The following is a 27,477-nucleotide window of genomic DNA, read 5'->3' on the forward strand; positions in this document are numbered from 1 at the left end:
ATTTACCTCGTGGCGAAATACTTCCGATTGTTGCTCTCATGTTGACTCGACTTGGCCGCCAATCGTTTGCATCGTTGGATGTATTTCCAGTGAGTACAGCCCGTACAGAGACCAGCAAAATTAGTTGATTTCTGTAAGTAGCTAGCTAACAATAACTTCTTTCTTGCACAAGGTAATCATCTTTTCCTTCATGGCCAATAACAAAGGTAGGATGTTGCAAGCTCACTATGACAAGCTTGAGCTTGTTATTTGGACCAGTCGACTGTTACGACTTTTCGACAAAAGAGAAGGCCGAAATTTCTATGGAGCTGTTTCTACAGTTCATGGCTGGTGAAGTACGCTGGCCAAAAGATTTCAAAGCTTCCGTTTTCAAAGAAACTATCATACCGTTTCGTGGCATCAAACAATAACGCTACTTGAAGCTAGACGCTTCCACATATGATATGATAATAAGTAAAAGCGGCAAGGTGTAATGAGTATTGCAGAGACACCTTTCACTAACGTAGAAAGGTACACTTTCGGTGCGGGCCTCCGACCACTTCCAGCTAACTAGTTTGGTCTAGGTAAAACCTGAAGTTTGTTTACGACAGATGACCGTTGATTATGCAGGATCAGCCTGGGGCCACTGGGCAGAGTAGCACCAACACCGTCGATCAGGACGCTAACACCACACGGGGCCTCGGACACAACTATTTCGAGGCCCAAGCCTACCACTAATGCACTATAACTAGGCGTCTCTCGAAAACGACGGATAGGATGTCATGGTATGTTTAGGTTATGCAAAACAGGCTTACACGAACGGAGTCGGGACTCTTGCTGCAACGTCGTACGGGGCGGTAAAAGGCAACGATCGTATCTTTTGAGGGAGCTACACGCGCATCTCAGGGAAGGAGACAAGACCGGACCTGATTGCTCGGTTCGAGTTCGTATAGATTTGTGCCTGAATCAGCTGAGCCACGCATGCCGGTGCTTAACTGCTGACTTGCTTAAGGGTTACACAGCACAGTCAAATGATTTGAGCTGCCCAGGATGACTACGGAAATTAAATGATGGGCCATCTAGCTCAAACCTATACAGGTAATTAATGTTCGTAGCCATGCCAGAAAACATGAGACAACCCCCTGGATGGGCTATTCCAGTCGACTTCTTAGTTGTATTCCAGGCATATCAGACACTTAAGATGGGAACGCAGAAATGCATATATCTGTTATTCCCAGCACTTGTCTCTCAGTCTCTTAGACATTCGAGCATATTACAGAGGAGACTAGGATACCTTAAAACAGGAGAGCGGCGAGCCCCTCATTTTCATGGTGTTGCATCGGCTCACGATAAAGCTTGGTAGTCAGCGGGCCCCTTTTTGTTCTTCGACCGTAGTAGTCTTTATTTTTGAGTTTGTTAGTATATCAACGCCTGGCTGGCGTAACTGAGATTATATATTGGTTGGTGGATAATCCCTGCATATACATGCATACTAGTAGGTACGGGAAGTGCTGTTGAGGACAGCACTCTATAATAATATAGTACGGAGTAGTTACGCATGGCCCATTTTAATCAAATTTACACAGGCTCTGAATTAGAATGCTGGAATTTCCGCACAATACAAACACCGTGCATTTTGTATATCTTGGCGTAAAACAAGCTGGATACCAATCCTACACTCAGGGATCTAGCTTATAGTTCAAAGCCACTTGAAAGATTAATTAACATTATCTTCCAAGTTAATCTAGCAAGCCTGAACGCATCGCTTACTTATCACCCCGCTAAGTTCTTAGGTAGAGAGCGCTTTGGCGAAATATGTATATCATCACCAAGGAATGGCCTAGAGCCACTACCTATATTTCTTCAATAGTTACAAGGTACTCACCACCTGAAAGTCCACTGACCTCAAGAGTACCATTTGTTGAATCCTGTGGACCCCAGAAAGAAATACCGCGAGGATTTGCGCCCCCTACCCAGGCATTCACTTCCCTTGTCCAGAAAAAGCCCTTTGACTCACTCCTCCCAGTGGAAACAATTGTAATTTTAGCATCATATCTGGGAATATCCAAAATTATGCTACCCGTACTACCCTCCGGTGTAGAGAACCAGTATGAGGATGATGCTGGAAATGATGGCGCCCATGCCGTCGTTGAGCTTTTATTGACTTTCAAAATTGCAGCATAACTTCCATAGGACAACTCAAACCCGGCTTCAACGTTGGACAGATCACCCGGACGCGGATAAACAATCCAATTTGTCGAATTCAGGACCTGTAATCCAGCCAGATAGGTGCTGAGAGCGGTAAGTGGCCCCGTTGACCATCCATGCGCGTGGCTGATACGTGCATCGTCTGCATAAGCTGGATAATGGAGTGCGCCGGAAATGTCATAACCTTCAATGAAAGTAGAGTTCGTCATACGCGGGTCATCGAGCATGAAATCTGCCCACATGAATCGCATGAGGTCAATCGCATTCTGTGGTTGTCCTGCCAGGAAATGTGCTTGAAGCTCGTATCCGCTAATGAAAGGAGAAACTGTATTCCCTGCTTCGGGAGCTGGTGCACCATACGGACCCCAACGAGCCCTAAGGCTGTTGGATATTGTCACGGCTTGCGTGCTGTTGGCTACACCAGATATGATTGACCAGACATTCCCATCTTGTGGAAATAATGTTGTGTTGTTTTCGTTGTCCCTGAAAAGGCCCTCCGTTGAGTTCCAGAGAAGGTCGTTAGCAGCGGTCTCAATCCCACTAATGGTAGATGTCCAGTTTGCTGTTCCAGAGAAGTCGGATACAGCTTCTGCTAGAGATAAAGCTGCCCTCAGTGTGTAGACCAAGATTGAATTTGCCTGTTTGGGCGACGGTAAGTACAGGATCATCAACAATTCACAAAGTGTTGTCAGGTTAGCAAGAGAAAGACAGTATACCTCAATGTTATACCATCCCATGTCATTCCGCAACCAATCCGCATTATCAATGGGGATGTACGCAAGCCCGGAGGAATCGATGTAGCTCAGACTAAAATCTAAGCCAAGCTTAAAGCGATCCCATTGCTCCTTCACGAAGACGACGTCTCCTGTGTATTTATAATAGTAGTATAATGAAAGAAGACCATGTAGTCCGTAAGTAAACGAGAAAGTGGTAGCAAAACTAGAAGTAATAGGATCCGGAGGTTCCACCACGATAGGTGCTGCTGCGTATGGCATCTGGCCAGTGGTGACGTTTTGCTGCGCAAATAATTGTTCAATAGAAACCTTAAGAGAGTCTATATCATTCGTTGAAAGGAAAACAGCTGGGACCGAGATGCCAAAATCCCCGGGCCATATCAGTTTATCACGCTTTGCACCATCGACCAAGGCATAGGAGCCATTGGTTAGTGTGCTGTTTGACCACCATTGGGTTGGAATATCTGGATTCGTCGCCGCAATGTCGACTAAACTATTGCCTTCATCTGCGGGAATGGTACACAGTTGATTTGTATAGGCAGCTGCGTACCAGACGCGGTTTAGCTTCTCATCATCATCGGCATGGAAGTAGCCCGTATAGTTCTGTAAGGTCGGAACACTGGTCAAGTATGTCGTAAGATTGCTTAAAGTGACAGTACCTGTTGAATTGTGATATAAGTTCAGATAGCGGAAGCCACCACGACTGTGCTGTGCATCAAGGGTGTAGAATCCTGGGCCAGTTATTGGAAACCAAATGATCTCATCAATAGCAACGTTGGCAGTGGCGTCCGAGCCATTAGGCGAAATCCAGAGGGAGGACTCGGTGAAACTAATGCCAATGTATTCACCGGCATCGCTCTGTGACACATTGCTGACAGTGAACGAAGCAAGGCCACCTATGTCTTTGCCATGGTCATAGGTAATGTTAGAGTTTGCAGCAAAAGTAGCGACCCCAGTGCCAGACGCAGTTAAAGCGTCTGCATCATGAACAGTACCGTTAATACTGTACACAGAAACAGGAGTAATGCATCTTTCCGACGGGGCTAAAATATACTGGGAATATGGGATTGCAGCCGCTATTCCCAGGAGCTGTAATGCTATCACAGCAGCTAGGAGCGAAGGAGTGGTCATTTGCTGTCGTTGTCCTGGAAATCGCTATGAAGTGAATTTTTAGGAAAGGGGACAGGCAGGTGGTTCGTTTCCAGGGTGCTTAGGCTTCTTAACAATCTCGTCTAACTAGCACTAGACTGCTCATTCTTCCCAACAACAACCCCTCGCCCGATATACCCCGAAATGCTGTAGAGACATGCCCCAGTGTGTGTGTCCCACCCCTGACTTTGCGGGGAAGATGCTAGAGACAACTCTTCTAGGTTCAACATAGCTTTCCACATCTAGCAAGGCCTACTGCACGTACCAAGGATCAGATCGTGAACTGACCACCACAGTTGGCCGCTGTCGGTATAATCTATACCGAGGACCTTTGAACAGGCAAACAACTGACGTGATTTTCGCTTGTTGATGACCCGATTTCCTCTGATGACCGGTGGGAGTACTGTTGCTGTATATCGGGATCATTGAAGATCCATACACCCGAAGCACGAGCGCAAAGATGTATCTCATACATGCCACTGAAAGCCCAAAGCGAATACCTTCTTTGCACAATCAAATGTAGTGGGATCTGTAGACCTGACAGTAATGTTTGTTTTTATTTGTAATCCATGGTATCATTAGCAGAGAAATACCATATATAATGAGCATTTGCATCCATCGAATGTCACGAGATTCTATATATTTACATGAAGTGACTGACCACCAATGACATACCATGATCTATAGCTTGTGACGGTCGAAAATAAATCATCGACTGAGGACTCCAATTGGCCCAGTCACCTACAGCCAAGAAAGAATCCATAAAGAGGTCCGAAGAAGTAATAGCGTCCAGGCCACGTACATCAGAAAGATTCATATCAGCCTGCACACAGCCAGAATCTGTGGGTTGAGTCAAGACCTGCAGACCGTTGGAACCGCTCATCCACAGCAGCCCAGGCATTCATTTTACGGCGCTGAGATGGTGGCATAGCCCGGTACTTGCAGGGCAATGAAGATCGGAAACATGAGAAACACGGCTGGCGTTTATCACATTTTACCTTGCGTTGGACGCATGTTGTGCAGGCATACAACTTGGTATTTTCACCGTCTGGTAACGGCCCTGTGGTCGCGATTTTTCCACGCTCACCTACTTGGACCGGGGAGTTTTTTATGGGTTACACCTCTCGAACAATTGACGATTTGCCGGTCCTGTTTTCGCGTTCGAAAAAGCCCGGAGAACGGAACGTGCTCCGTCCCAGGTACTTGTCAAGGAACACGATACAGAGGTTTTGGAGCGTGGACCAACTCATTAGGTGCAACGTAACAGCAAGCGGGGGATGATCAGCGTTCCACCGGCTACACACTGTAAGGAGCATTGTCCACTCATCCGATCACGAGGATCGGAATAAGATTCAACCGTTGGCATGCCGTGCGGAACGAGCCGCAGCTGTGCGCAGAACAACAGGCGAACCATAGAGTAAGCCTCCAAGGAACAGCACAGAGAAGCATTATGCGAGCGATACTGTACTGCGCGGATGGTTGAAAGAAGAAGCCAGAAGGGGCAATGTCAAGTCCTGTTGCCGAGCGCAGTGGCGGCTTGGCGCGCCCCGCTGCCCGATGAGGCTAGTCAGGCGGGACGAGCCATGCCAAGCCCGGGCGTTCCTGTGCGCGTTTCCACTGATCCATATGTGCATCATGCACGCTGTTGAGCAGAAGCTGGGAATACGGCGCAAGCCTGATATATCTGGTATATCATGGGAGTTCTAATTATCAATGATCCAACTTTGTTTCTACCTTAGGATAGATTTTATGCCAGTAAGAGAAAATTATATACAAAATCGATTGATTTACTTCTTACAAACAGAAAAGTAAAAAGCAAGTGTAGTATTGTGACTGATTTTCGAAGTAGCAACGGAAAGTGCATCAAAGCAACCGGAATAACAAGTCTATACATACGTTATTATAATCATGTCGTCGAATATTTGGGGAATTCACATAACTCGAAAAGAGCAATGAAGACAAAGAGACTCGTAGACCCTAGAATGATTCCTAACGAAGCGTAAAATGTTGAGCAAAGAATACCTACTTGAACTCCTCCCAGGAAAAGTCATCGAGCTCTTGAATCATCATTGGTTTGCTCTTCACGATTTTGATTAGAACCATCAACCTTTATTGTTCCATCTAGCGGTGTCGACCAATAAGCACTGTGGGCCAGCATTTTTCAAGTGAAGGAATGACGACTGTGTCAATGAGAGTCTCCAACTCCACGACGTTGCCGTGTTGGTGAAATCGCTCATCCTCCACTGGAACCGTTTCAAGGACTTTCATAAGGTCGTGAAATTCCTCTTTTCGATCCTGGAATCCAAGTATTGCTTGGATTTCGATAAGGCACCCAGGCACCCAGGTTAAATGATCCTGATTGGCCAATGTATGGCACGTGAGCGGTAAGAGATATTAATTTCTCATTGGTCCTTTGTTTAGGCGGTGAGCTAACACGTGACTGATTGTTCCGTTGAAAAAAATGCCGGACGGGAAAAAAAAAAAAAAAAAACCGCCCGCCTTTGGAAGGAGCGATCGTCGACAACCTCATTTTTTTCAGTGTCTAACATGTCGAGTGACAAAATGGCGACTACCGAAAGGCATTCAAAAAAGGTTAAGCGCAAGCACAATGCCTCGGACGAAGCGGTTAAATCACCCAAGCCCGAATTGAATGAGTCTCCGGAGAAGCCCAAGAAGCAAAAGACCGCACACCGACCCGAGGATGATTCTGAAGAAGTGGCTGCGAATGTGCTTGAAGATGTGGTCGACCAAGCTCAAGAAAATACGGAACAAGCGACCGAAAACCTTGTCGAGGGAGAAGGAAACGAACTTGAAGACCTGCCTTCCAACGCAGTTTCGCTACCTCAAACCGGCGATTCGTTGCCAACAAAGTTCACCGAACTCAACCTCTCAGATCGTACCTTGGAGGCCATTAAGGAGATGGGATTCGAGACAATGACCGAGATCCAGCAAAGGGCCATCCCGCCGCTGATGGCTGGTCGCGATGTTTTGGGTGCTGCAAAAACTGGATCTGGAAAGACGTTGGCCTTTGTAAGAATAACTTTTTTGGCCCCTTGGCCGGCATAATTTGCATCCGCTAACAAGTAGAACAGTTGATCCCCGCAATTGAGCTACTTCACAGCTTGAAGTTCAAGCCTAGGAACGGTACCGGGGTACTCATCTTGTCCCCTACCCGGTAAGGCTAGCCGAATGTCGACCTGTCGTAGTCACTTGCGCTGACGGAAGACGAATACAGAGAATTAGCTCTACAGATTTGGGGTGTTGCCCGCCAACTGCTAGAAAAACACTCACAAACGCATGGAATCGTTATGGGAGGCGCCAATCGCAGAGCCGAAGCTGAGAAATTGGAGAAGGGCGTCAACCTCTTGGTCGCAACCCGTATGTTGGATTCTTTCACCGGCGTGGAAACCCTAGGCTAACATCTCCTTAGCTGGACGTTTGCTTGATCACCTACAGAATACGAAGGGCTTCGTATTCAAGAACTTGCGTCAGCTCGTCATCGAGTAAGCTCTACCTCTGCTATTTGTCTCTTAATTCCACACTAACCCATTATAGCGAAGCGGATCGAATCTTGGAGATCGGTTTCGAGGACGAAATGAAACAAATTATGAAAATTCTTGGCAGCGGAGAGCGTCAGACGTCACTTTTCTCAGCCACACAAACAACAAAGGTCGAAGATTTGGCTCGTATCTCCTTGAAACCCGGCCCGTTATATATAAATGTTGTACCACGAATGGAAAACGCCACTGTCGATCGACTAGAACAAGGATATGTCGTTTGTGACTCGGACAAACGGTTCCTCCTCCTTTTCTCATTTCTCAAGCGAAACTTGAAGAAGAAGATCATTGTGTTTCTTTCCAGCTGCAATTCGGTCAACTACTATGTAAGTCTTCCGCCCCTCGGTATCTGACAAATTATTACTTAGTGCTTGTTTACTAACGATTTCTAGTCCGAGTTACTTAACTATATCGATTTGCCGGTAATTCACGTTCTTTCCATCGTTAAGTCCCTGTCCGTCACTCACTAAATTCCATAGGTTTTGTCAATCCACGGCAAGCAGAAGCAGCAGAAACGGACGTCTACTTTCTTCGAATTCGTCAACAGTGAAAGAGGAATCCTCATATGTACAGACGTTGCTGCTAGAGGCCTTGATATTCCAGAGATCGATTATGTGGTCCAATATGATCCGCCTGATGTTAGCTACTTGCACAACTTGTAGTCATTCTATTCAATGCGGCTAACTTCTATTCCTCTTAGGACCCGAGAGATTACATACATCGTGTCGGTCGTACTGCCCGTGGTGCCAAGGCCAAAGGCCGCAGTTTGATGTTTTTGCAACCATCCGAGATGGGCTTCCTCACCCACTTGAAGGAGGCGAAGGTGCCTGTTGTGGAGTTTGAGTTCCCTCAGAAAAAGATCATCAATGTCCAATCACAGCGTAAGTTGCTCTACCACCGAATACAATATTCTAGGTCACTGGCTAACTTGGAGTCACAGTCGAGAAACGTAAACAAATACCCTTCTTTCACATGGACTAGAATGCATACTAACTTAAGCTTATCCTATTTTAATAGTCATCTCACAGAACTACTACCTCAACAAGTCTGCCAAGGAAGGTTACCGCTCCTATCTGAATGCGTACGCGTCACATTCTCTCCGCTCTGTCTTCGACATCAACAAACTTGATCTCGTCAAGATAGCAAAGAGTTTCGGTTTCTCGACCCCCCCGCGAGTTGACATCACTCTTGGTGCGAGCATGAGCAGGGATAAAAAGGTGCAGGGAAGACGAGCCTATGGAAGCCAGCCAAAGCAGGCAGCTCGATTCAAGCGAAAGTATGACGAGTAAGCGAAGCTTGAAGATAATAGAGAAGTGAATCAAAAAGTGTGTTTCTCAAGATAATGTGGGCATATTGGCTGGAGTTCGGCGCTACTTGTACAAACTTTGTCAATTCACTGCAGTTGATTGATTGTGGTTGTTTAGCAGTTTACCTTTACAATTACAGGAGATGTACAAATGATACAAAATTCTGATGTCGGTTTACATCTTCCATTTGATCTCGTTGACGTGCGCCCACTGCTTAAGTTCATCCGGACGCAATCATCGTTAGTTTAGTTACGTGCTTCTGCTTTCCCAGGACCTGCATTTCTTCCTAGCTTATATTCGGGTGTGCCGAGATTCTGCAAAATCTTGAGGCAGATTCTCTCTTGCGACTACTACATACCGCATGCTCGTATAGCGGCGGCATAAAACACCGTAAGTGTAATAAGAAACATATAAATTTGATCAGAATCAAGAATCAATCCAGTTCACTAAACTATATCACAAAAGAGAAGGCCCAAAATTACACTTTGCCTAGCATTCGCCGAGTAGAATTGAAGCTCTTTTCCCACCCTAGAGGTAGGATTATTTCCATCACCTCCGGACAGGGCTCAATTGTCATAGAGGAAGTAGACTCGACAGCAAGCCCAGCCGGGCCATCGTTGAAGAACGACGACTTTCCGAACAGGTTCGGGTGATTGGAACGGAGCTTGATCAGGGGTTCACTTGGGGTCTCGAGGATGTATCCTTTGTCCTTCATCGCCTCGACGAGCGGGGTTTCTTTGGTCTTCCCTACACAGTTTATGATGGCATCGACATCTGGTACTCCGCTAACCTTTTCCCCCTTCTTATTGCGGACACAAAGTGAGAACTTTCCGTTACGAAAGACAGTCGTGTCCCCTTCTAGTCGTCCTTCCACGTCGTGCCAGATGCATCCGTCCCTTGCTTCTCTAGATCTTCCTCAAGTTCATCTGTCCGTTTCGAATCGCGCGAGACCATTATGACCTGAACGCCGTTTTCATTGAAAGCCTAGCGATGCCGCCAGCACCGTGATACAGTCAATCATGCGATTGTATCCACCATTCACTACGATAGTAGCTTCGCGATCGTTTCGGTTGATGAGCCTTTTAATCTCTTTCTTCGAGACTTCGTCATCTTCGAGTTCCATTGTGTAATTCTGTGATCCGACACATGAGCTTTTGGAGATTGTCATGTCCACAGATCGCTTCAGCTCTCAGTAAACCATTACTGAGGTTATGCACATCCAGCAGTGTCGTAAGCTCATCCTGTGATTTGACTAGGATACGAAGCCTGGAATAGGTTCAAACTCGATTCCTGCCGGTGGCCTTCTTGTCTGATGCGAAACGTCAGTCTTCTTTCCTTCCGGACGAATCCAAACAACCTCTAGTAGCATACATAGGATCAACTCTCTGTAGCAGATCCAACGCAGAACCTAGAGCACTCGGTCCACCACTAATAATTGCAACTCTTGGACGCTGGGCTTGTTCCTTTTGTTTCTCTTGAGCTTCTCGTATTTTTTGCTGCTGCTTGGTGATCATGTCGATAACATAAGCTGTGTCTGGACTGTTCGCTCAGAATTCCTTCACGAGCTGGGGATGGTGGTCAAGATGATCTAATCCCATCTTCTTCAGATTCACTTGTATACCACTGGCCATACAAACCGGCTGATTCGCTTCGAGCCATGATTGGACCATGTCAATCGTTACTTCCTGATGTTCAATTTGCAGCGCTCCAGCCGCTTTTAATGTCTCCCGTATAACGTTTTTCACCTTGACCAATTCATGTTTCGGTATCCCCTCCGACTTGCTAAGGCTGGCGTACTGCATTTCTTTTTCTTCGACTGGTGTTCCTTGGTCTATCATGAAAACCATGGCTATGTCTTTTTCTTTTTCCCCTCCAAGTCTTGATAGTTAGCATCTTGCGTAATTTTCGTGATGACATTTGGTAGATTGGCAAGCTGTGCCTCGGTGAAATTTGGCATCAATATAGCAACCGGCACAACCTGTCCAAGTGTAAAATAGCCATCTGCTCTCGTTAAGCCAATTTGCCTTAAACCGATCTTTTCTGCGGACATTTCGTATGCCACCACTTTGGCGCCGGCGGCTACGATAACAGTCGCGGCAGCAGCAAAATGCCATCCTGCACCTATAACGAAGACTATCCGAGTTGCGCTTGTTGGATCTCCAATATAGCACCCGGGAAAGCTGTCCTCCAATGTTCTGATAACCTTCGTTTCTCGCCTGGGCAACTTCAGGAGTTCTGCTATTTCAAAGTCGACCTTTGGTATTCCTGTTGAACGCTTTTGTTTCATCTCAGCCATTTCCGTAAGAATTTTTTTCAAGTGATAACTTTTGTCAAGCTAAATTTCCACGAATTAGACTGGTTCCAGCAAAATCTATCCAAGAGATATCGTACTTGCGAGAATGCGGTGCGAGTTAAGGTCAATTGGAAGCAATGTGAAACCGTTGTCTTTTGGATTCAAGGGAAAGATCTTTACTCAATTGCTTTGGAGCTGTATTTATATGCTTGCCTCTGGTGTTGATAGTACTGTTAACACAGAAATGACCCTTACAATTGACTCGTATTTTTCTTTGTGGCTGAGAAACCATTCCCAAGTCATTTTAGCATCTCCTACCTTGGCTGCAAATTCTTTGTTCTTGCATATGATATTAGATGATTCAACGAAGTCTTGTGAATTTTGAGAAATGGGGATGCGGTGATTACTGCACATTTGACACTGAATAACATGACTTCCAAGGTTCTGTATCATGACATTAGGATTTATGTATTCTTCCAAGGTTGGTGGTATAAAAGTGCTTGCTTGATTGACAAGTGCCTTTATCCCCGAACAACATGCCGCAGAAAATGAAACTGCAAACACTTTCAATCACATGCTTCGTCTTTGATGGTTCACTCAAGACTCGAATTTTTTCCCTATCTTTTCCCAGCCATCAAGACTTCTTACTCTGCCTAGCAAACACTTTGCACAAACCCCAGGATGTCTTCTTACACAGAACGTCTGACCCTCGAAGGGAAATCTTTCTTCTATCTTGGAAACGAAAAGGTTCTCACGCACATGGCCCCGTCAACCATCATCAGAATGTCGACAAAAGAGAACTTGAACACGGGGCCGCCAGCGTTTCTCCCGGCGAACGCCAACCATCCGAGAGTTGCTACTATATCAAAGAAAACATCTGTTTGTCCGTCATTGATATACTAGAAAGCAACGAAATACATTTTGATGTCGTGGACTGTGTCCGTAGACCACGGGTGTGCTCTTTGCTCCAACGCACCCATGGCGATGACCATTTTATTGTTATTACAGTGAGAGAAATGCCAGATCCGTCATCTTCCGCCAGATACAGACTCCTTGATGTCTTCCAGGATATCCACAAATGCACAGGTAGTACTAGCAAAACTTTCTTGCGTTATAATCCAATGGCTGACATGATATAGAGCTTGCTGTCGAAATACGCCCTGGCAAGGTTGACCTTTTCACTGCCCGTCCCTTGGTTGGCTCTAGCATTGGGTCTGACAGCGATCCTGAAACTGTAGGCACCCTTGGAGGGTTTGTGAATCTCATTAATGCAAGTGGAAATATTGTGGCCGAGTGTGCTCTTACATCTGAGCATGTTGTAAGACCTTACCTAAAGGCAGCAGATACGAAGCAAATGGCACAGCCAATGGCAACTTGTTTAGGTACTTGCTACTCTACTTTCCGGTATTTTCCAAGGTTTTAACATACCCAAATTGCAACTACAGATTCGTATCTCTTCGCTGCCAACAATGCAGAGGAAGAGCAACCCATTTATTGCTTCAGTCCTAGTCTGTCCACTCATCTAGAGGATGTATCCCACAGCAAAAAACAACTTGTACAGCTAGGCGCGGACATACTTGCATACAAACATAGTAACAACGAGGAGGCTTTTCCACAAAGCGAGCTACGACAATTGAGGCAACAGCGCAGCAAAATCCAGAGAGATACTACCAGAGCAATTGTTAGTGATAGAATTCTAGGCACGGTGTATGCTTCTTCTGGATATGCATTTTCACGCCACTATCATCGTCTCGACTGGGCACTGGTTCAAGTTGACAGTGATCGGCTTTTTAGCGCTCGACGCAATAAAGTTCAGGACCGCAGTGGTCAGCAGCTAGATTCACGTCAAATTTTGGGTTCATTGAAGCCTGAACGGAACGCTAAGGTATACAAGCAAGGGTGTGCGACTGGAGTTACAGACGGAGTAGTCAACCCGCTCCAGAGCTATGTAGCCACTTATGACGCTGACGGGATGCGATCTGTCACTTCCGAGTGGTGCATTATTCCAGAGGACTGTGATACCTTTGCTGGGCCAGGGGATTCTGGATCGCTTGTCTTGCAGAGGGATTCAGCCAATGTGATGGGGATGGTATTTGGAGGCCACGTCAAAGAGGGGAAAGGGGGTCCAGCTTATTTCACCTCGATTACCGCAATTACCACTGATATCGAGAAAGTCACTGGGTGGAGGACTCAGCTTGCAGGAGGAAAATTCATCAACAGGTCTGTTATGGCCCGGCCCATTTCCGAGAGTGCGTTAGAAGATGAGAATGAGAATGAGGGATAGGAGTGTGTGCCACCTTGCAATAATGTAGTTCGTCGGAGTGAAAACAGCTGAAGCATGGGTACATGCGAGTAACTTCATGCGAAATATTATTCGGGTTCAGATTTCCATGGTTCCTAAACCTAATGGCCTTTGACATTTGAGTCCATTCAGCCACCGGATATCGTCTAATATATGTAAGGTACGATAATTGGATGTATTTCTGTCTAGTCACTTTTCTTCTACAGCCTATTCTACCTACTATAACGGAATCTGGAATCCGTCTAGACAAGATTTCCTGGTGGTGGCGTCCCCTCATTATCCCCGCACCAAAACGCCCGACTCCATGGGGTTTCCCCAACAAAGGTATATAAACACCCTTCTAATTCTACTCGGACATAGAAAATTACTGTCAAGTTTTCTGAGAGATTTATTTTCTCACGCTACAAGTAAAATGCCCGGCATCGACCTCCAAACCGCAGGCCTTGCTGTCAACGATGGCCCTCTGCTCCCAGGAAGCTTCGACTTTCTTACGCAGTCATCGCCTTCTGAGCCCTTAGACGTTCTCCGTGCCCGCTACGAGGAGGATGGAATGCTCCTCTTGAAGGGCCTTATCCCACGCGAAGATGTCCTTCGCGCGCGCACCAAATACTTTGAAATGATGGCACCTTCCGGTGTGCTCCAGCAGGACACTCAGCCAGTCCAGGGAATATTCAACTCGGATGGCTCCCCAGAAGATTTCCCCGGAATCGGTGCCGGTGCAACAGGAAACGATGGTCGTCCCGGCGGCGAAAGTGCGCAGGCCTTCGTCGACCTAGCCATCCAGGCGCATTATGAAGATTGGTATACGCAGGACCTCGCGGGGCACCCTGCCTTGATTGATTTTGTGGCAAAGCTTACGGGTTGGAATGAAAATACCCTGGAGTTGAAGCGATCCTTGCTGAGGAATAATGTTCCCGGCACAAAGCCCATTGGCGTTCATTACGACCAGATATTCTTGAGATATGGCGACCCGACCAGCGTGACGGCATGGGTCCCGATAGGAGATGTCAGTCTGACTGGCGGGGGTTTAATATACCTCGAGGATGGTAAGGAAATAGGTGTTCATACCTTTTTTTTTTTTTTTTTTTGTAACAGCGTTTACTAACGGGTTAATGCTTCTAGGTGACGCAGTAGGAACGCAGATCGAACAAGATTTCACCAGAAAAGCGCTCGAGTCCGGTTTAACGGAAGAACAAGCTAGGAATGCCTTCAACCAAAACATGATGTCCACTGGACTTCTGTCCGAATACCCCGCAGAATTTGCTCGGAAATACAACCGGCGGTGGTTGGTGTCGGCGTATGAAGCCGGAGATGTTGTCTTACACAAGCCACATGCTGTATGTTAGCCTATTTCATAAGTTTTAGGCTTCTCCTAACGAATATGGTAGATACATGCCTCGACGGTGAACAATGACCCGGATAATGTCATTCGACTGGCAACCGACCTCAGATTCGTGGATAAGTCGAAGCCATATGATACGGTAAGTCTGACCTCGGCTGTCGATGCGCATGTTCATATCTAACACGACATCCAGAGATGGACAAAGTATTATGAGTTTAATGATGGTGTTTGATCAGTTGTTTAATGAAGAGTAATTGCGCTACCACGCGTTAGTCGTTCGGTGTTCAAGATAATCCATCTATCTGATTTGATCGTAATGCAATTATCAACATCCATAGACCACCTGTCTACTTCTATTATGCCATGTTCTGATAATAGTAATTTGGAAGGTTGGAAAACCATAAAAATTCCATTGAAAAGCACTATTTGCTTGTTAACAATTTGTAGCCAGCGAGGAGAGTATTTAATTCGAGCCTATTGTGCTATTCCCATTCTCATTGAGGTAGTAGCTTTCTTTTGAACTAAAAAATGTATTCGCTTGATATCAACTTATATGCTTTAACGCTGAATATTATCTACCTCCTAGAATTTCTTGAATTTCTTGACCATTCATTCTACTCTGATGGCGGGCGTTGGACGAACACCATCGACAATCGTACTCTTATCTTGATCTTCTGAAGGCTTGCCCCAGCCACCACCACCTATTTTTGTTCATTAGCATAGAGTCTTCTGGAATATCGGGTAAGAGAAAAACTCACCTGGCGAATTAATCTGAATATAATCCCCAGCATTCAGAGACACAACCGCTTTAGCGCCAATATTGATCTTCTCCAATTCACCATGCACATTCTTCTTGAAAATGAAGTTGACTCCTACACTCCCCGGCTCTCCTCCCTCAAGACCATAAGGACTATACACTCTCCTCTCAGACAAAATACTGAATTTCATGGGTATGCGAGCCTCGACTTCGCGCGTCATCCCATCACCGCCTTTATACAAGCCTCTGCCGCCCGTGCCGCGGTTAATGACATCGCGCCGCACGATGACCGGCGTCCGCTTCTCAATGACTTCCGGATCCGTGGCCTTTGTGTTTGTAGAGTGGACATTGACTCCATGTGTGCCGTGCCATGTTGGTCCTGCACCGCTTCCTCCACCGACCGTTTCGCCATAATTCCATCCTGGAGTAACAACCCCCGTCAGCGGATCTTTGCCACCCATGCCCCAACCAAGACTATTCGCACAGCCCTGACTGCCAGCAGCGGCGCCGAAGGCTTGTAGGATCACGTCTGTCACGCGCTGACTCGAGATGGTCGAGCCACAGATCGCGACAGTTGATGATGGGTTCAAAATTGTGCCTTCTGGAATGCGGATCTCGCACGGGTACAAACAGCCCTGGTTCAGAGGAATATCCATATCAACCATGCATCTCAGAACGTAGATGATAGCCGAGTGCGTGATGGACACCGGCATATTCATATTTCCATAAGTCTGAGCCCCAGTGCCTGCAAAATCGAACACGGCGGTTCCACGCTCACCATCGATTGTAATCTTCACCTGCACCGCAGTGCCATCGTCAAACCAGTCCACTGCTCTGAGCGGCTTGCCTCCAGTTTTGACATATAGTTCGCGGAACAGTTTCTTTATTGCGTGTTCCGCATTGCGTTGGATACCCCCCATATATAGATGCACGACAGGCAGAGTGAATTCCTCACAGAGCCGTTTGATCAGCAAGATGCCGCGCTGATTCGCGGATATTTTAGCCTTGATGTCGGATATGTTATCGTTAATCCGACGTGTTGCGCTGCAACCGGGGTATTCTGCTACTTTGTCGAAGAGTTCTCTGACTTGGGTTTCAAGGAAGACGCCTTCGCTAACGATCTTGATCGACTTGACTGCCATGCCTTCCTGCCACAGCTCCTTTGAGTCCGGAATCATGCTAGTAATGCCGATTCCTCCAATATCCGTGTGATGGCCGCGGGAGGCAACGTAGAAGATCAGTTGATTGTCATAGAATGCTGGTGTAACAACCGTTAGATCAGGCAAATGCGTGCCACCAGCTTCCGGGTGGTTGGTGAGAAGAACGTCTCCGGGTTTCAGCTTGTCGCCCCAAAGCTTGTGCTGATACTGTATGGCGAACTGCATGCTGCCCAAATGGATTGGGATGTGTGGTGCGTTAGCCACCAGGCCGCCGTCAGGCGAGAAGATGGCACACGAAAAGTCTAGTCGCTCTTTGATACTGGTACTGATTGATGTACGCTGCAAGGTGTTGCCCATTTGCTCGGCAATGGACATGAATCGATTGGCGAAGCAGGAGAGTTGAACAGGATTAATTGTTTCTGTGCTGATTTGTGATGGAATCGATGATTCTTTGCCCGCGACTTTGTCGATTATAACGTGACGTCCGGTGAGATGGCATTCATAGTTCGGTTCAATGAGGATGGTCTGCGTCTTGTCGGTGATGATTGCCGGCCCGGTGATACGAGAGCCTATCACTAGATTGTCAAGTTCAAATATAGGGGTGGACACCCATTCATCATCGATGAAGACTCGCTGATGCGTTCTCGCAGATGGAATGTTGTTGTTACTTGACTTTGCAGCTGCCAGCTCATCTGATACAGACTGTGACTCCTTCTCATTGAAATTCTTTGCTGTTGCCCGCACGCGGATACTATCAACCACGATCTCGCGGTTCGTCGTGAAGGCAAATTCTCGCAGGTGCAGGCGAGTGAAAGCCGCGCTATAGTCACCATCAGACGGTTTCTCGACGCTCAGACTTGTGTCCATCCCCTTGTACTGCAGATTGAGGAACACTTCAAACTCAATTGTATCGCCAATGATATCCTGACTGTGCAACTCTTTCTCCAGTTTTGACTTAATAGCACTTTCTCGTTCCTCTATCCGGGACATTGTTTCTGGTGACAATGCGACCGATAACGACTCGCTTGCCTCTGAGGTGATCTCGGCGAGACTAATTCCATACGCCGACAGCAGAGACGAGAAGCGGTGGATGAGAATCCTACGAATGCCGAGATTGGAAGCAATCGCACAAGCATGCTGACCTCCAGCTCCTCCAAAACTGACAAGATTATGGTCCAACGTCGCAAACCCTCTGGCTTCAGTCGCATTGCGTATCGGCCGGCACATGCTCTCATTAGCGACCTTGATGAAGCCTAGAGCTACCTGCTCAGGCGTGAACTTGACTGCGGATTCCGCATTAACGGCTTCAGTCAACTGGGCGAATTTTTCGGCGACGATGTCAGTGTCCAAAGGCTCGTTTGCGTGCTCGCCAAATATGGCGGGAAAGGACGATACTACTAGTCGACCGAGGAAGAGATTTGCATCGGTAATGGTGAGTGGTCCCCCTTTTCGATAGCATGCAGGGCCTGGATGTGCGCCGGCACTCTGTCATTTTTTGATTGAGTTAGACGAACGCTTCAGATTCATTTACAACGTTGGTTTCCATACCTCTGGACCAACGGCCAATAGCCCATTTCTCACAAACAGCTTCGATCCACCTCCTGCTGCCACGGTGTTCAGGTTAAGCATTGGCGTGTAAACCTTGCGGTCTGAAATCGTTGTATCGCTTATATGGTCGAATTTCCCATCGTAGCGACAGACATCGGTGCTTGTGCCGCCCTTTTAGGTACCACGATTAGACGTCACAGCATTCTCGTTGCATGAATCATGAAATAACTGACCATATCGAAACCAATTAAAGCCTTGGGATCCTTCAAATCGTAACATGACTTGGCAACACCAACAACCCCACCGGCGGGACCACTGAGCAAAGCCGCATTGCCTGTGTAATTTTGTGCTGGGCGCAATCCGCCGTCCGAAGACATGAACTCGACTCGCTGCGGAGGCACGGCGAATCCACTTAGAAAGTCTTCAACATATGTTCGAACAATGGGAGATAGATATGCGTCGGTGCACACAGCGGTTGCTCGCTGGAGTATCTTTATTCGTGGACTGATCTCGGATGAAAGTGATATAGAACCAAACCCTTCTTCCCGCGCAATGCCTCCCACAAGTATTTCGTGATCTAAGTCGACGGGTTAACATGTCAAAATTGACAATGTGTAATTTCCAGACATATAAGTACCTGGGAAGATGTGGGAATGCATAAAGCAAACCGCAATCGATGTAAAACCCGCATCGCGGAGTTTCCTGAGCTGCTGGCGAGTTGCTTCAACATCTACAGGCTGCAAAACACGAATAACCTCGCCACTGTTCGTTTTAACCAGTGCAGGGTCTGTCGCATCAAGATCTGGATGGGGAAATGGGTCTAATTCGTAGTTTTCTATGGTCACTCGTTCTTCGACTTCTACAACCTGGTCGAATAGAACTTCAGGTTTCCGGATATTCAAGTCAAAAAGCTTTGGACGGGAGCCGTCGCCAATTTCACACAGATCTCTGAAACCTATAACAATCATCAACGCTGGCTTTATGATGGCTGGAACATGCTGAATATATTATTAGCGCCTACCCTTGGTTGTCAGGAGAGCAAAGCGCTTTCCTTTATGTTCCAGAAGAGCATTGGTCGCAATAGTAGTTCCAATGCGACACGACTCTATGAAGGTTGTTCAGCGCAAATTTTGACAAGTGTCGAATAAGCGGATGACATACCGATTGTAGACGCATTCAGCTTTTCACCAGCTGATATTTCACGACCCTCAACGGTCTGCAATACCCGCCGGATTGCCTCTGTTGGCGCATCACGGTAGTTTTGAGGATCGACGGATAAAAGCTTGAAAACGAGGTCATTCTGTCCAGGTATTTGGGCAATAACATCGCAGAATGTGCCGCCTCGGTCTGAAACGTATGTCAGAAACGGCTTCTATGTCGATATGTAGTATTACCATACCTATAGATATCCGGACGCCGCCTATATCTCCGTGAGTATTTGTAACCGCCATGTCTGCGCCGTTGACCTTCAGTACCTGAAGTCGCGCAAGTACAGTTTTGCTTCGTCCAGAAATAATATTAGTTTGCTTCAACAAGTCAGAGATTCATACTCCTATCGATAACGCAATAACTAACTATTCCCTGGTGGGGCTCCATACAGCGGGACGAACAAAACCGATATCGCAGCACGTGGCAAAATTTTCACGCGTGCGACTCCATACATAACCCAAATCCAAAATCTGCAGTTTTCTCGCCGTTACAAGTGCCTAGTATCTACTCGTCAATGCCGTGGATGCGGATGTATACTTTCGAGTCATCGGCCAGGCTACGGAGTGCCAACGCCGCTCCGTGAAAGAAGAAGTAAGAAATAAGCTCTAATGGCGGGGCTCAACGAGATTGGTCTCGGAGAAAAGCCCGCGCCGGGACCCAACGTGCGAGATAAGACTTATCATCGTGTTCAAGTGCTAATACTCCCTACGGAGGTCCCCGTGCTGGCATATTCTTATAATAGCCATCGTCCAGACTGCGTTTCTGCTGCTCTGCAAAATGCGCAGTGCAAGGTTGAGCTCAGATGAACGCGAAGATACCAGCAATACCTGTGCAGGGAGAGGAGGTTAGCCCTAAGTTTACGTTTTCGGCAACTTCCAGATTTTTCCCGATCGGGGCAGAATTGCCAGATTCGGCACTGGGCCGCGATAACGCAGAGCCCCTCTGCCATCACGCCATTCTTATACTTTGTGCTTTTTTTTTCGCTTCATTTTTCTAAACTACCTTTTTATCCTGTTTCTCGTTGCGTTGCACGCAAAACTCGCTCCAACTAATATAAGTCAAGCAGGAAACAGTCATAGTAAAAGTCATAACATGCCGTAAGCCCATTGCGTGTCAACAATCACGCCATTTGGGCGCCACTACCGGCAGTTTGGTTAGCAACGAGCCAAGCTTCAAGCTATCGTATTAGTTGGGTCGAGATATAGGTATATATATAAGAAGATTATAAGTCGTCTCGCGTCTCACATAAAGAACTGTTCACTCCTCCTGCGGCACCTTTATTGAGTTTATCTCGGTAGTGTTAGTGAGAGATGGCCGCCACTACATACGACCACGACCAGAGTGTCGCCAGAACCGAGAAGAAGAAGCCCTCCATCGGGAAGAGGATCCTTGGTGTCCTCTGGGATTCGCTCGATGACAAGCCCCAAGAAGAGCACCGCCTAGTGCGGAGGCTTGACTCGTTCTACTTGATTTGGGCATGCTTCTATTATTTCGTCATGTACCTTGATTCCAGTGTGTTTTCCCGCCTCATTATCTGTATCTGGGCGTCTTGCTAAGAACCGTCTAGCGAACATCAGCAATGCCTATGTCAGCGGTATGAAAGAAGATCTTAATTTGTACGGCAACCAGCTTAACTGGATGACTACGTGCTGGACTATTGGTACGTTACTTTGCGACTTCAATACGTGCGCATACTCACATACTAATCATAACAATAACAGGCTATATCGTCGGCACTCTTCCTTCCCAGTTTATCCAAATGCGCATTCGTCCGTCGCGCTGGCTTCCTGCCCTGGAACTGATCTGGGGTGCTCTGGTTATGTGCATGGCTGCTGCTCCCAATTACAAAACCATATACGCCATCCGGTTTCTCGTCGGAATCTGTGAGGCGTCCGCCTACCCTGGTATGATGACCTTGCTCGGAAACTGGTATACGCCGCAAGAACTCGGCAAGCGATCCGTCATCTTTCAACAGAGCTCTGCCGCCGCCCAGATGTTTAGCGGCTTCTTGCAGGCCGGAATCTATAATGGTATGAATGGGTACGATGGACTGAAAGGGTGGAGATGGCTGTTTATTTTTGACGGCGTCATTTCCATTCCTATCGCGATCCTGGGGTTCTGGCTGATCCCCGATGCCCCATCCAATTCACGAGCTTTCTATCTGAAACAGGTCGATAAGGATGTGGCTATCGCGCGTATGAACCGTGCCGGACGAGCTGCGCCCAAGGGAATAACATGGTCGACGCTGAAGAAGGCCCTCACCAATTGGCCTCCATACGTGATGGTTATTCCATATGTGTAAGTTCTGCTCTTCTTACTAACTTAACACACACAAACTTACCAAGAAACACTAGGGCATACGTCCTCGCACTGCACATTGCCTCTTACATGAACCTCTGGCTTAAGTCTCTCGACATGTACTCCGTGGCCAAAATCAACGTCATTCCCTCGGGAGGCTATGCGGTCGAAATTGTTATGGCTCTTGTTTATGCCGTCGCCTCCGACGCCATCGGAGTGCGATGGCCCGTTATTATGGCTGGTGGCGCTCTAGGCTTGCTTGGGGGCATATTGCTCTCGGTATGGAACATCTCCTTCGGCGCAAAGTACTTTGCATGGTACATGACTTTCGCACCCGTGGGAACTGGTGCTTTACTTTTTGCCTGGGGCAATGAACTATGCGGACAAAGTGCCGAAGAGAGAGCAATTCTGCTCGGCTGGCTGAACACCATGGGGTATGTTTTCAATGCCTGGGTGCCCCTTTATGCCTATCCTGCCCAGGAGGCTCCGAACTACAGGTATGGGTACAAAGTCAATGCTGCCTTCTGGGGTATATATATCATTGGTATACCGGTCATTGTCTGGTTTGCCTATAAATTTCCGACCAAGAAGGCAGTTGAAACAGAGGCGGACCAGACTGATGAATATATCGAGGAGAAGCTGAACAAGGGTGAAAATCCTACAGAAACAGTCACGGAGGTTTAACATTTCGCCAAGTTTTAGTCAATTAATGTCAGTATATTCGATAGAAATAATAACATAGTGATAGCATCAATTATGAAAGAAAGTCTAAGTCGTAAACATATGTGTAGGTCGCAAATTAAAAGTGTAATAGGGTAAAAATATAACACATGCCAATCAAACAGCCAACGAAGGCTCTAGCCCACCCCCTTTCTCCTTCTTAACACTCTTCCACTCCACAAAAAGACAGACAATAAACGCCAGGCAAGTCAGTGCCAAACTCACTCTGTAAGCGTTACCCAGGCCATTCATATAAGCATTTACCACGGTAGGAAGCTCATTCAACTTGCCCATTTGCGCAAGTACTTGTCGAACACCAGTTGCACCGGCACCCACAATAACACTTGACTCGATATCCTCAGAGTGCGAATCCAGATAGCTGACCAGCCCATTTTGGAAAACCGATTGAGCAACGGATATGAACAGCGCACCACCCAAACTTTGGGAAAACACAACGATCGCAGACCCGATAGGTATATCGTCCTGGGATAGAACCGTCTGCACAGCTGTCATGGGCACTTGGAATCCCGCACCGATACCACTACCCGCAAGAATCTGATATCCGATCCATTTCCCAGTCGATATAGTAGGACTGTAAGTCGTCAAGAGGCCAGTACCGATACAGAAGAGAACAGTACTGAATAATAGAAACGGGGTATAGTAGCCAACAATGGTAATCACACCACCCAATAAGATCGACGATATCACAGATGCAAGAAGAATGGGGAGCAGGTCAATGCCCGATTTTGTCGCCGAGTGGTCCTTGACCGATTGGAAGTAAATGGGGAGATAGTACATGAGGAGGTAAAAGGCTCCTCCAAAGCACACGGCAAATATAGAAGCTGACCATACCGATCGCTTCTTAAGAATGCGTGGTGGAAGAGTAGCTCGGTCCCCAAGCTTCCACTGTGAGAATGCGAACAATATGATAATCAATCCAAAACCAATAAACAGGCCGATTATGCGAGAGTTGGACCATGCGTATTTACTCCCACCCCATTGCAACGCGAGGAGAAGACAGACAATAGCGGGTATCAAGAGTGCTGCGCCGATAAGATCGAGCTCCATCATTTTCTGTTTCCAGGATGGGGTTTCGGGGCTTTCTTTCTGAGGAATATGGAGGATTGCCAGGACGACTACGGCCGCAAGACCTCCTATGGGCAGGCTTGCAAATATATTAGTTTCGGCTGAATACAACTGAAACAATGGAACTAACTCACTTAATATAAAAACACCACCGCCAGGAGACGTGATCGGTGAAAGCACCGCCGAGAAGCGGTCCGACGACAGATGCCAGGCCCCAGACAGCACTGAAAAGACCAAACACCATAGGACGTTGTCGGAGGGGGACTATAGATCAAAGCAATGTCAGGCATAGAATCACTACTAAGTTCTTGCCAGGCAAGTACTCACTACAATAGCTGAGAATAATCAAGGATCCTGAGAAGATTCCCGCAGTACCACAGCCAGCCACGGCTCTACCACCGATCAAAACAGAACTATTCGGAGCGACACCACACATCAGGGAACCAAGTTCGAAGACAAAGATAGCAGCGAGAAAGGCCCATTTAACCTAGTGTCGCATTCGTCAGAAATAGAGGTGGCCAGACAAAGGAGCGGGGTAGCATTACGCTCAGAATCTTGTAGATGCGACCGTATGTTGGCTGAAGAGCCGTCGATGTCAGGAAGTACGCACTTCCATACCATCCAACGTCTCCAACGGAATGGAATTGATCAGTGATTTTCGGAATGGCTGTGCCGATAATTGTCTGGTCAAGTGCCACTAGGAACACGGTGATAAATAGCGACGACACTATCAAGATGACTTTGACTATACCTGGATATTCAGGTTCATCCTGCTCGTTCTTGGTTTGGGGTTGGTCGGGATCGTTCTGTACATTGAGTTTTTGCTCTTCTTCGTTCTGCTGGAAATAAGCATCATGCTCCTCCTCTTTCCCAATGGACTTTGCATCCACATGGACTGTCATCTCTATATGTGATGAGGAGCCCGTACTCTCTGTGCTCCCAGACATTTGCCGCTCCCGTTACTTGCTCTCCTGTCTAGTTAGTCGTGTCGTTGTTATCGGTGGATGGACAATATAAACATTTGAAAGAGTTGCAACAGCGAGATTTACATAAGTGTGGTTTAAGAATTGTGATTTCAATATCGTGATCCAGGGGAAGATTAAAGAATTGAAAAATAAATAAACAAAGTGGTAAGGAAAGGCGCACATCAGTGTCTCCCTTGCTTGCATCAATGCCAGGAACGAGGTTGTGGAATGCCAACAGATGAGTACATATAGATCCTTATAAGCCTTCATTTAAATGATTGGCTCAGCGGCAATGTGCCAAATAAAATTGACGTACGACAGCTTATTTAACACCAATGTCTGTGATATTATGATCATTGCTCACTGTGCATCTACAGGGCACCGCAATTTCCTGTATTGTTCTTCTTACTTGTGCGTAGCAAATCATGTCTCTGTGTATAAGGCCATCCAATTTACAGTTAGTATTGTCTTAGGATATCGCTCATTATACTCGAGTACTACAAAGTTATGGGTAGAGATTTGCACATAGCTGTTTAACATCAATTGAGATTTTCTCTACTCAGAAAATGCAACACCCTCTCAATCATTTCACAGTGCTACGACCAATGAAACTTGGTAAGCATATACATATACTTATTGCATACAGCCATCTAATAGATAGTTTACATCACATACCAATAGCATTGTAGTCGATGTATTCACAAACCACACATTAAAATGTAACCCTCAAAAGGACACTCTGAGCCAATGGCATCCGAATAGAATAAAAGACTACGAAAGGCAAAAATCATGCAGCAATTGCAACATACAGCTTGGGAACCCCCTGGAAGCCGCCTTCGTGATTACGAATGGGTACGTACATATAGGGGATATTTAGAAGAAAAAAATCTTGCAGTAAAGAGAAATTGAGGTTTCTGATGAACATAAGTAGCAGGAACTCCCTGATTTGATCCTCAGTTTCTATATCGAGAAGGATTTTGAGGCGCATAACCCCCCCTCCCTTGCGGATATGCGAGTATACCTAATTGTTATGGATATGGCTTCCGTGTTACACAGACTGTAGATCCCCCTTCGTCGGAGACTCCGAAAAATCCTGCGAATGAAACTTTTTCGTGAGAATAGTCGAGATCGTGGTGGCTTTTGAATTATACGTAGGTACGGATAGGTGTAGTATATACTTGGTAATCCTGTCTAGACACGATAGGACGGCGGGCTGGGAATTGCCTTACTAGGCAATAGTATGACCCGAATTGGTCCATTCACGTCTGACCCTTTATGAGTTATAATTCTTACGTACATGCTTAACATGTTCCTACCTTCCAAGAGACTCGGAGTAGAGGAGATACTCCGTATAGACACTCCGACGCAATTTTTCCTGCATATACGCGGCGATTTCTGCCGGTCTTCGGAGCGTGCTGAAAGTCCGACTAAATCTGGATTTAGATGGTGTATAGAAGTCTCTATCTCGTACTATATTCTGAATAATTACCTCGTCGACCCAAACTCTAAGCTATTCTACCTTACGTACTTTGTCGCCGAAAAAATATAACTCGATATATGCAACCACAATGGTCCCGGTAGTAGTGCTCTGGGCTCTCTTCATGCGGTGTGCAATCGCACAATCCGTCACAAGTCTTTTCCTGCCAATGGTCGAACCGCAAACGCTGGTTGGGTCTGTGATCGGTAGTGTATGGCAATCAACAACTTGGACCATCCTCAGCTAATCCTTTATAGAATCATTCAACTACCACCTATTCCATTGCCTGTCCTCCTGGGACTGATGCCGAAAAATGCGGCGTCGATGGTGCGATGACAGCTATTGAGGGCCCTCAGACAGCCATGTATAATATAATTGATGCCGCGGATGAGTAAGAATGGCTGCAACATTATGAATAGATGCTGCAAGGCGGTACCTCTGATGAAAGGATAAATAATAGCTGACTTTTACCATGCTGCTTTAGTATCTCTGCGTATATATCATGTGACCTGGCCGATTCTGCCACAGTGAGCTGTACATCTACCATCAGTGGCTCAGGTGCCGGCCAATACACTGGCACTTCAACTACCACCATCACAGCTGCGTCAACAATGTTTTTACCTGTTACCATTACCGCTGCTGCCTCGACAGGAGCGACCGTGCTTGAATCTACAGCATCGCAAACAGCGGCGACACGATCATCAGTATCGAATACAAATGGTGTTGGACGAACAACGAGTGATGACCCCTGCGCCGTCGGTAGCTTTGCGGCCGCGTTGGCTTTGGTTATCTTGGGACTGTAATGATTATTTATTTTATCGAAACAGTTCAGGGCACACGTCGTTGTCACCTCAAGACAGTTGACATATCAAGTGTATTATACATTATTATACCCACGTGCACAGACCCTTGATATATCAGGCTAAGAAAACCTTTGGATACCCTAAAGAAAAACGCGAAACTAACTAGAAATGCCCGAAAAGTATTTCAAGGTTCTCTCTTTATGCTCTGTTTTCCCAAAGTCCGTAAACAGCCTTATGTGCCATCCTTTTCGCCCTCCGTCCCAACCCTTCAAATAATCCCGATTCATCGGGTGAAGAGCATTTTCAAAACTAATCCACGCTGTCCAGTAGCCTAATGGCGTCACTTTTAGGAAGTACTCTGCTATCAGTAGCAAAGCATATTCTGAGCATAGCTAGGAACGGCAAATTTCTCAGCAGACAAAGGACCACAGACAGCCATGTCAGTGCTAGGAGTGTACCACCAGAGGTTGCCGATATATCATACAAGACCCCATGATGATTGTGCAATCTCACGAAGCCACTGGCAATGAAGGTCGACAACGAAGCTGTTATGATCATTATTCCGAGACTGACCTGCTGTCCT

General features: G+C 46.7%; 8 protein-coding genes across 8 annotated transcripts; 5 read left to right on the forward strand and 3 right to left on the reverse strand.

Annotated features, from left to right (window-relative positions):
- Positions 1-1,752: 1,752 nt before the first annotated feature.
- UA08_06328 (hypothetical protein) lies at positions 1,753-4,971 on the reverse strand (the record flags this gene model as incomplete). Its single annotated transcript, XM_020268639.1, has 4 exons — positions 1,753-1,832; positions 1,865-4,066; positions 4,336-4,479; positions 4,746-4,971. The coding sequence occupies 4 exons, from the start codon at positions 4,969-4,971 to the stop codon at positions 1,753-1,755; spliced, it is 2,652 nt and encodes an 883-aa protein (XP_020118778.1).
- A 1,661-nt stretch (positions 4,972-6,632) lies between these two features.
- On the forward strand, positions 6,633-9,757 carry UA08_06329 (ATP-dependent RNA helicase HAS1; the record flags this gene model as incomplete). Its single annotated transcript, XM_020268640.1, has 10 exons — positions 6,633-7,100; positions 7,163-7,245; positions 7,306-7,448; positions 7,501-7,573; positions 7,626-7,953; positions 8,020-8,049; positions 8,107-8,265; positions 8,328-8,508; positions 8,645-8,912; positions 9,514-9,757. The coding sequence occupies 10 exons, from the start codon at positions 6,633-6,635 to the stop codon at positions 9,755-9,757; spliced, it is 1,977 nt and encodes a 658-aa protein (XP_020118781.1).
- A 2,151-nt stretch (positions 9,758-11,908) lies between these two features.
- On the forward strand, positions 11,909-13,511 carry UA08_06330 (hypothetical protein; the record flags this gene model as incomplete). Its single annotated transcript, XM_020268641.1, has 4 exons — positions 11,909-12,110; positions 12,236-12,313; positions 12,367-12,609; positions 12,673-13,511. The coding sequence occupies 4 exons, from the start codon at positions 11,909-11,911 to the stop codon at positions 13,509-13,511; spliced, it is 1,362 nt and encodes a 453-aa protein (XP_020118780.1).
- Positions 13,512-13,941: 430 nt separating this feature from the next.
- On the forward strand, positions 13,942-15,103 carry UA08_06331 (hypothetical protein; the record flags this gene model as incomplete). The annotated part of the gene is made up of 4 exons (XM_020268642.1): positions 13,942-14,575; positions 14,652-14,866; positions 14,918-15,010; positions 15,065-15,103. 4 exons carry the CDS (start codon positions 13,942-13,944, stop codon positions 15,101-15,103), a joined length of 981 nt encoding a protein of 326 aa, XP_020118775.1.
- A 377-nt stretch (positions 15,104-15,480) lies between these two features.
- UA08_06332 (hypothetical protein) lies at positions 15,481-19,787 on the reverse strand (the record flags this gene model as incomplete). Its single annotated transcript, XM_020268643.1, has 8 exons — positions 15,481-15,572; positions 15,630-18,273; positions 18,337-18,507; positions 18,570-18,913; positions 18,974-19,291; positions 19,358-19,441; positions 19,498-19,683; positions 19,736-19,787. 8 exons carry the CDS (start codon positions 19,785-19,787, stop codon positions 15,481-15,483), a joined length of 3,891 nt encoding a protein of 1,296 aa, XP_020118774.1.
- Positions 19,788-20,855: 1,068 nt separating this feature from the next.
- Positions 20,856-22,527, forward strand: UA08_06333 (hypothetical protein; the record flags this gene model as incomplete). Its single annotated transcript, XM_020268645.1, has 4 exons — positions 20,856-21,057; positions 21,113-21,205; positions 21,267-21,843; positions 21,900-22,527. The coding sequence occupies 4 exons, from the start codon at positions 20,856-20,858 to the stop codon at positions 22,525-22,527; spliced, it is 1,500 nt and encodes a 499-aa protein (XP_020118777.1).
- Positions 22,528-22,680: 153 nt separating this feature from the next.
- UA08_06334 (hypothetical protein) lies at positions 22,681-24,551 on the reverse strand (the record flags this gene model as incomplete). Its single annotated transcript, XM_020268646.1, has 4 exons — positions 22,681-23,728; positions 23,784-23,913; positions 23,977-24,136; positions 24,195-24,551. The coding sequence occupies 4 exons, from the start codon at positions 24,549-24,551 to the stop codon at positions 22,681-22,683; spliced, it is 1,695 nt and encodes a 564-aa protein (XP_020118776.1).
- A 1,631-nt stretch (positions 24,552-26,182) lies between these two features.
- UA08_06335 (hypothetical protein) lies at positions 26,183-26,894 on the forward strand (the record flags this gene model as incomplete). The annotated part of the gene is made up of 3 exons (XM_020268647.1): positions 26,183-26,302; positions 26,349-26,482; positions 26,576-26,894. The coding sequence occupies 3 exons, from the start codon at positions 26,183-26,185 to the stop codon at positions 26,892-26,894; spliced, it is 573 nt and encodes a 190-aa protein (XP_020118639.1).
- Positions 26,895-27,477: the final 583 nt, after the last annotated feature.

The sequence above is a fragment of the Talaromyces atroroseus genome, assembly GCF_001907595.1.
Source record: "Talaromyces atroroseus strain IBT 11181 chromosome Unknown scaffold_8, whole genome shotgun sequence".
Taxonomy (NCBI): domain Eukaryota; kingdom Fungi; phylum Ascomycota; class Eurotiomycetes; order Eurotiales; family Trichocomaceae; genus Talaromyces; species Talaromyces atroroseus.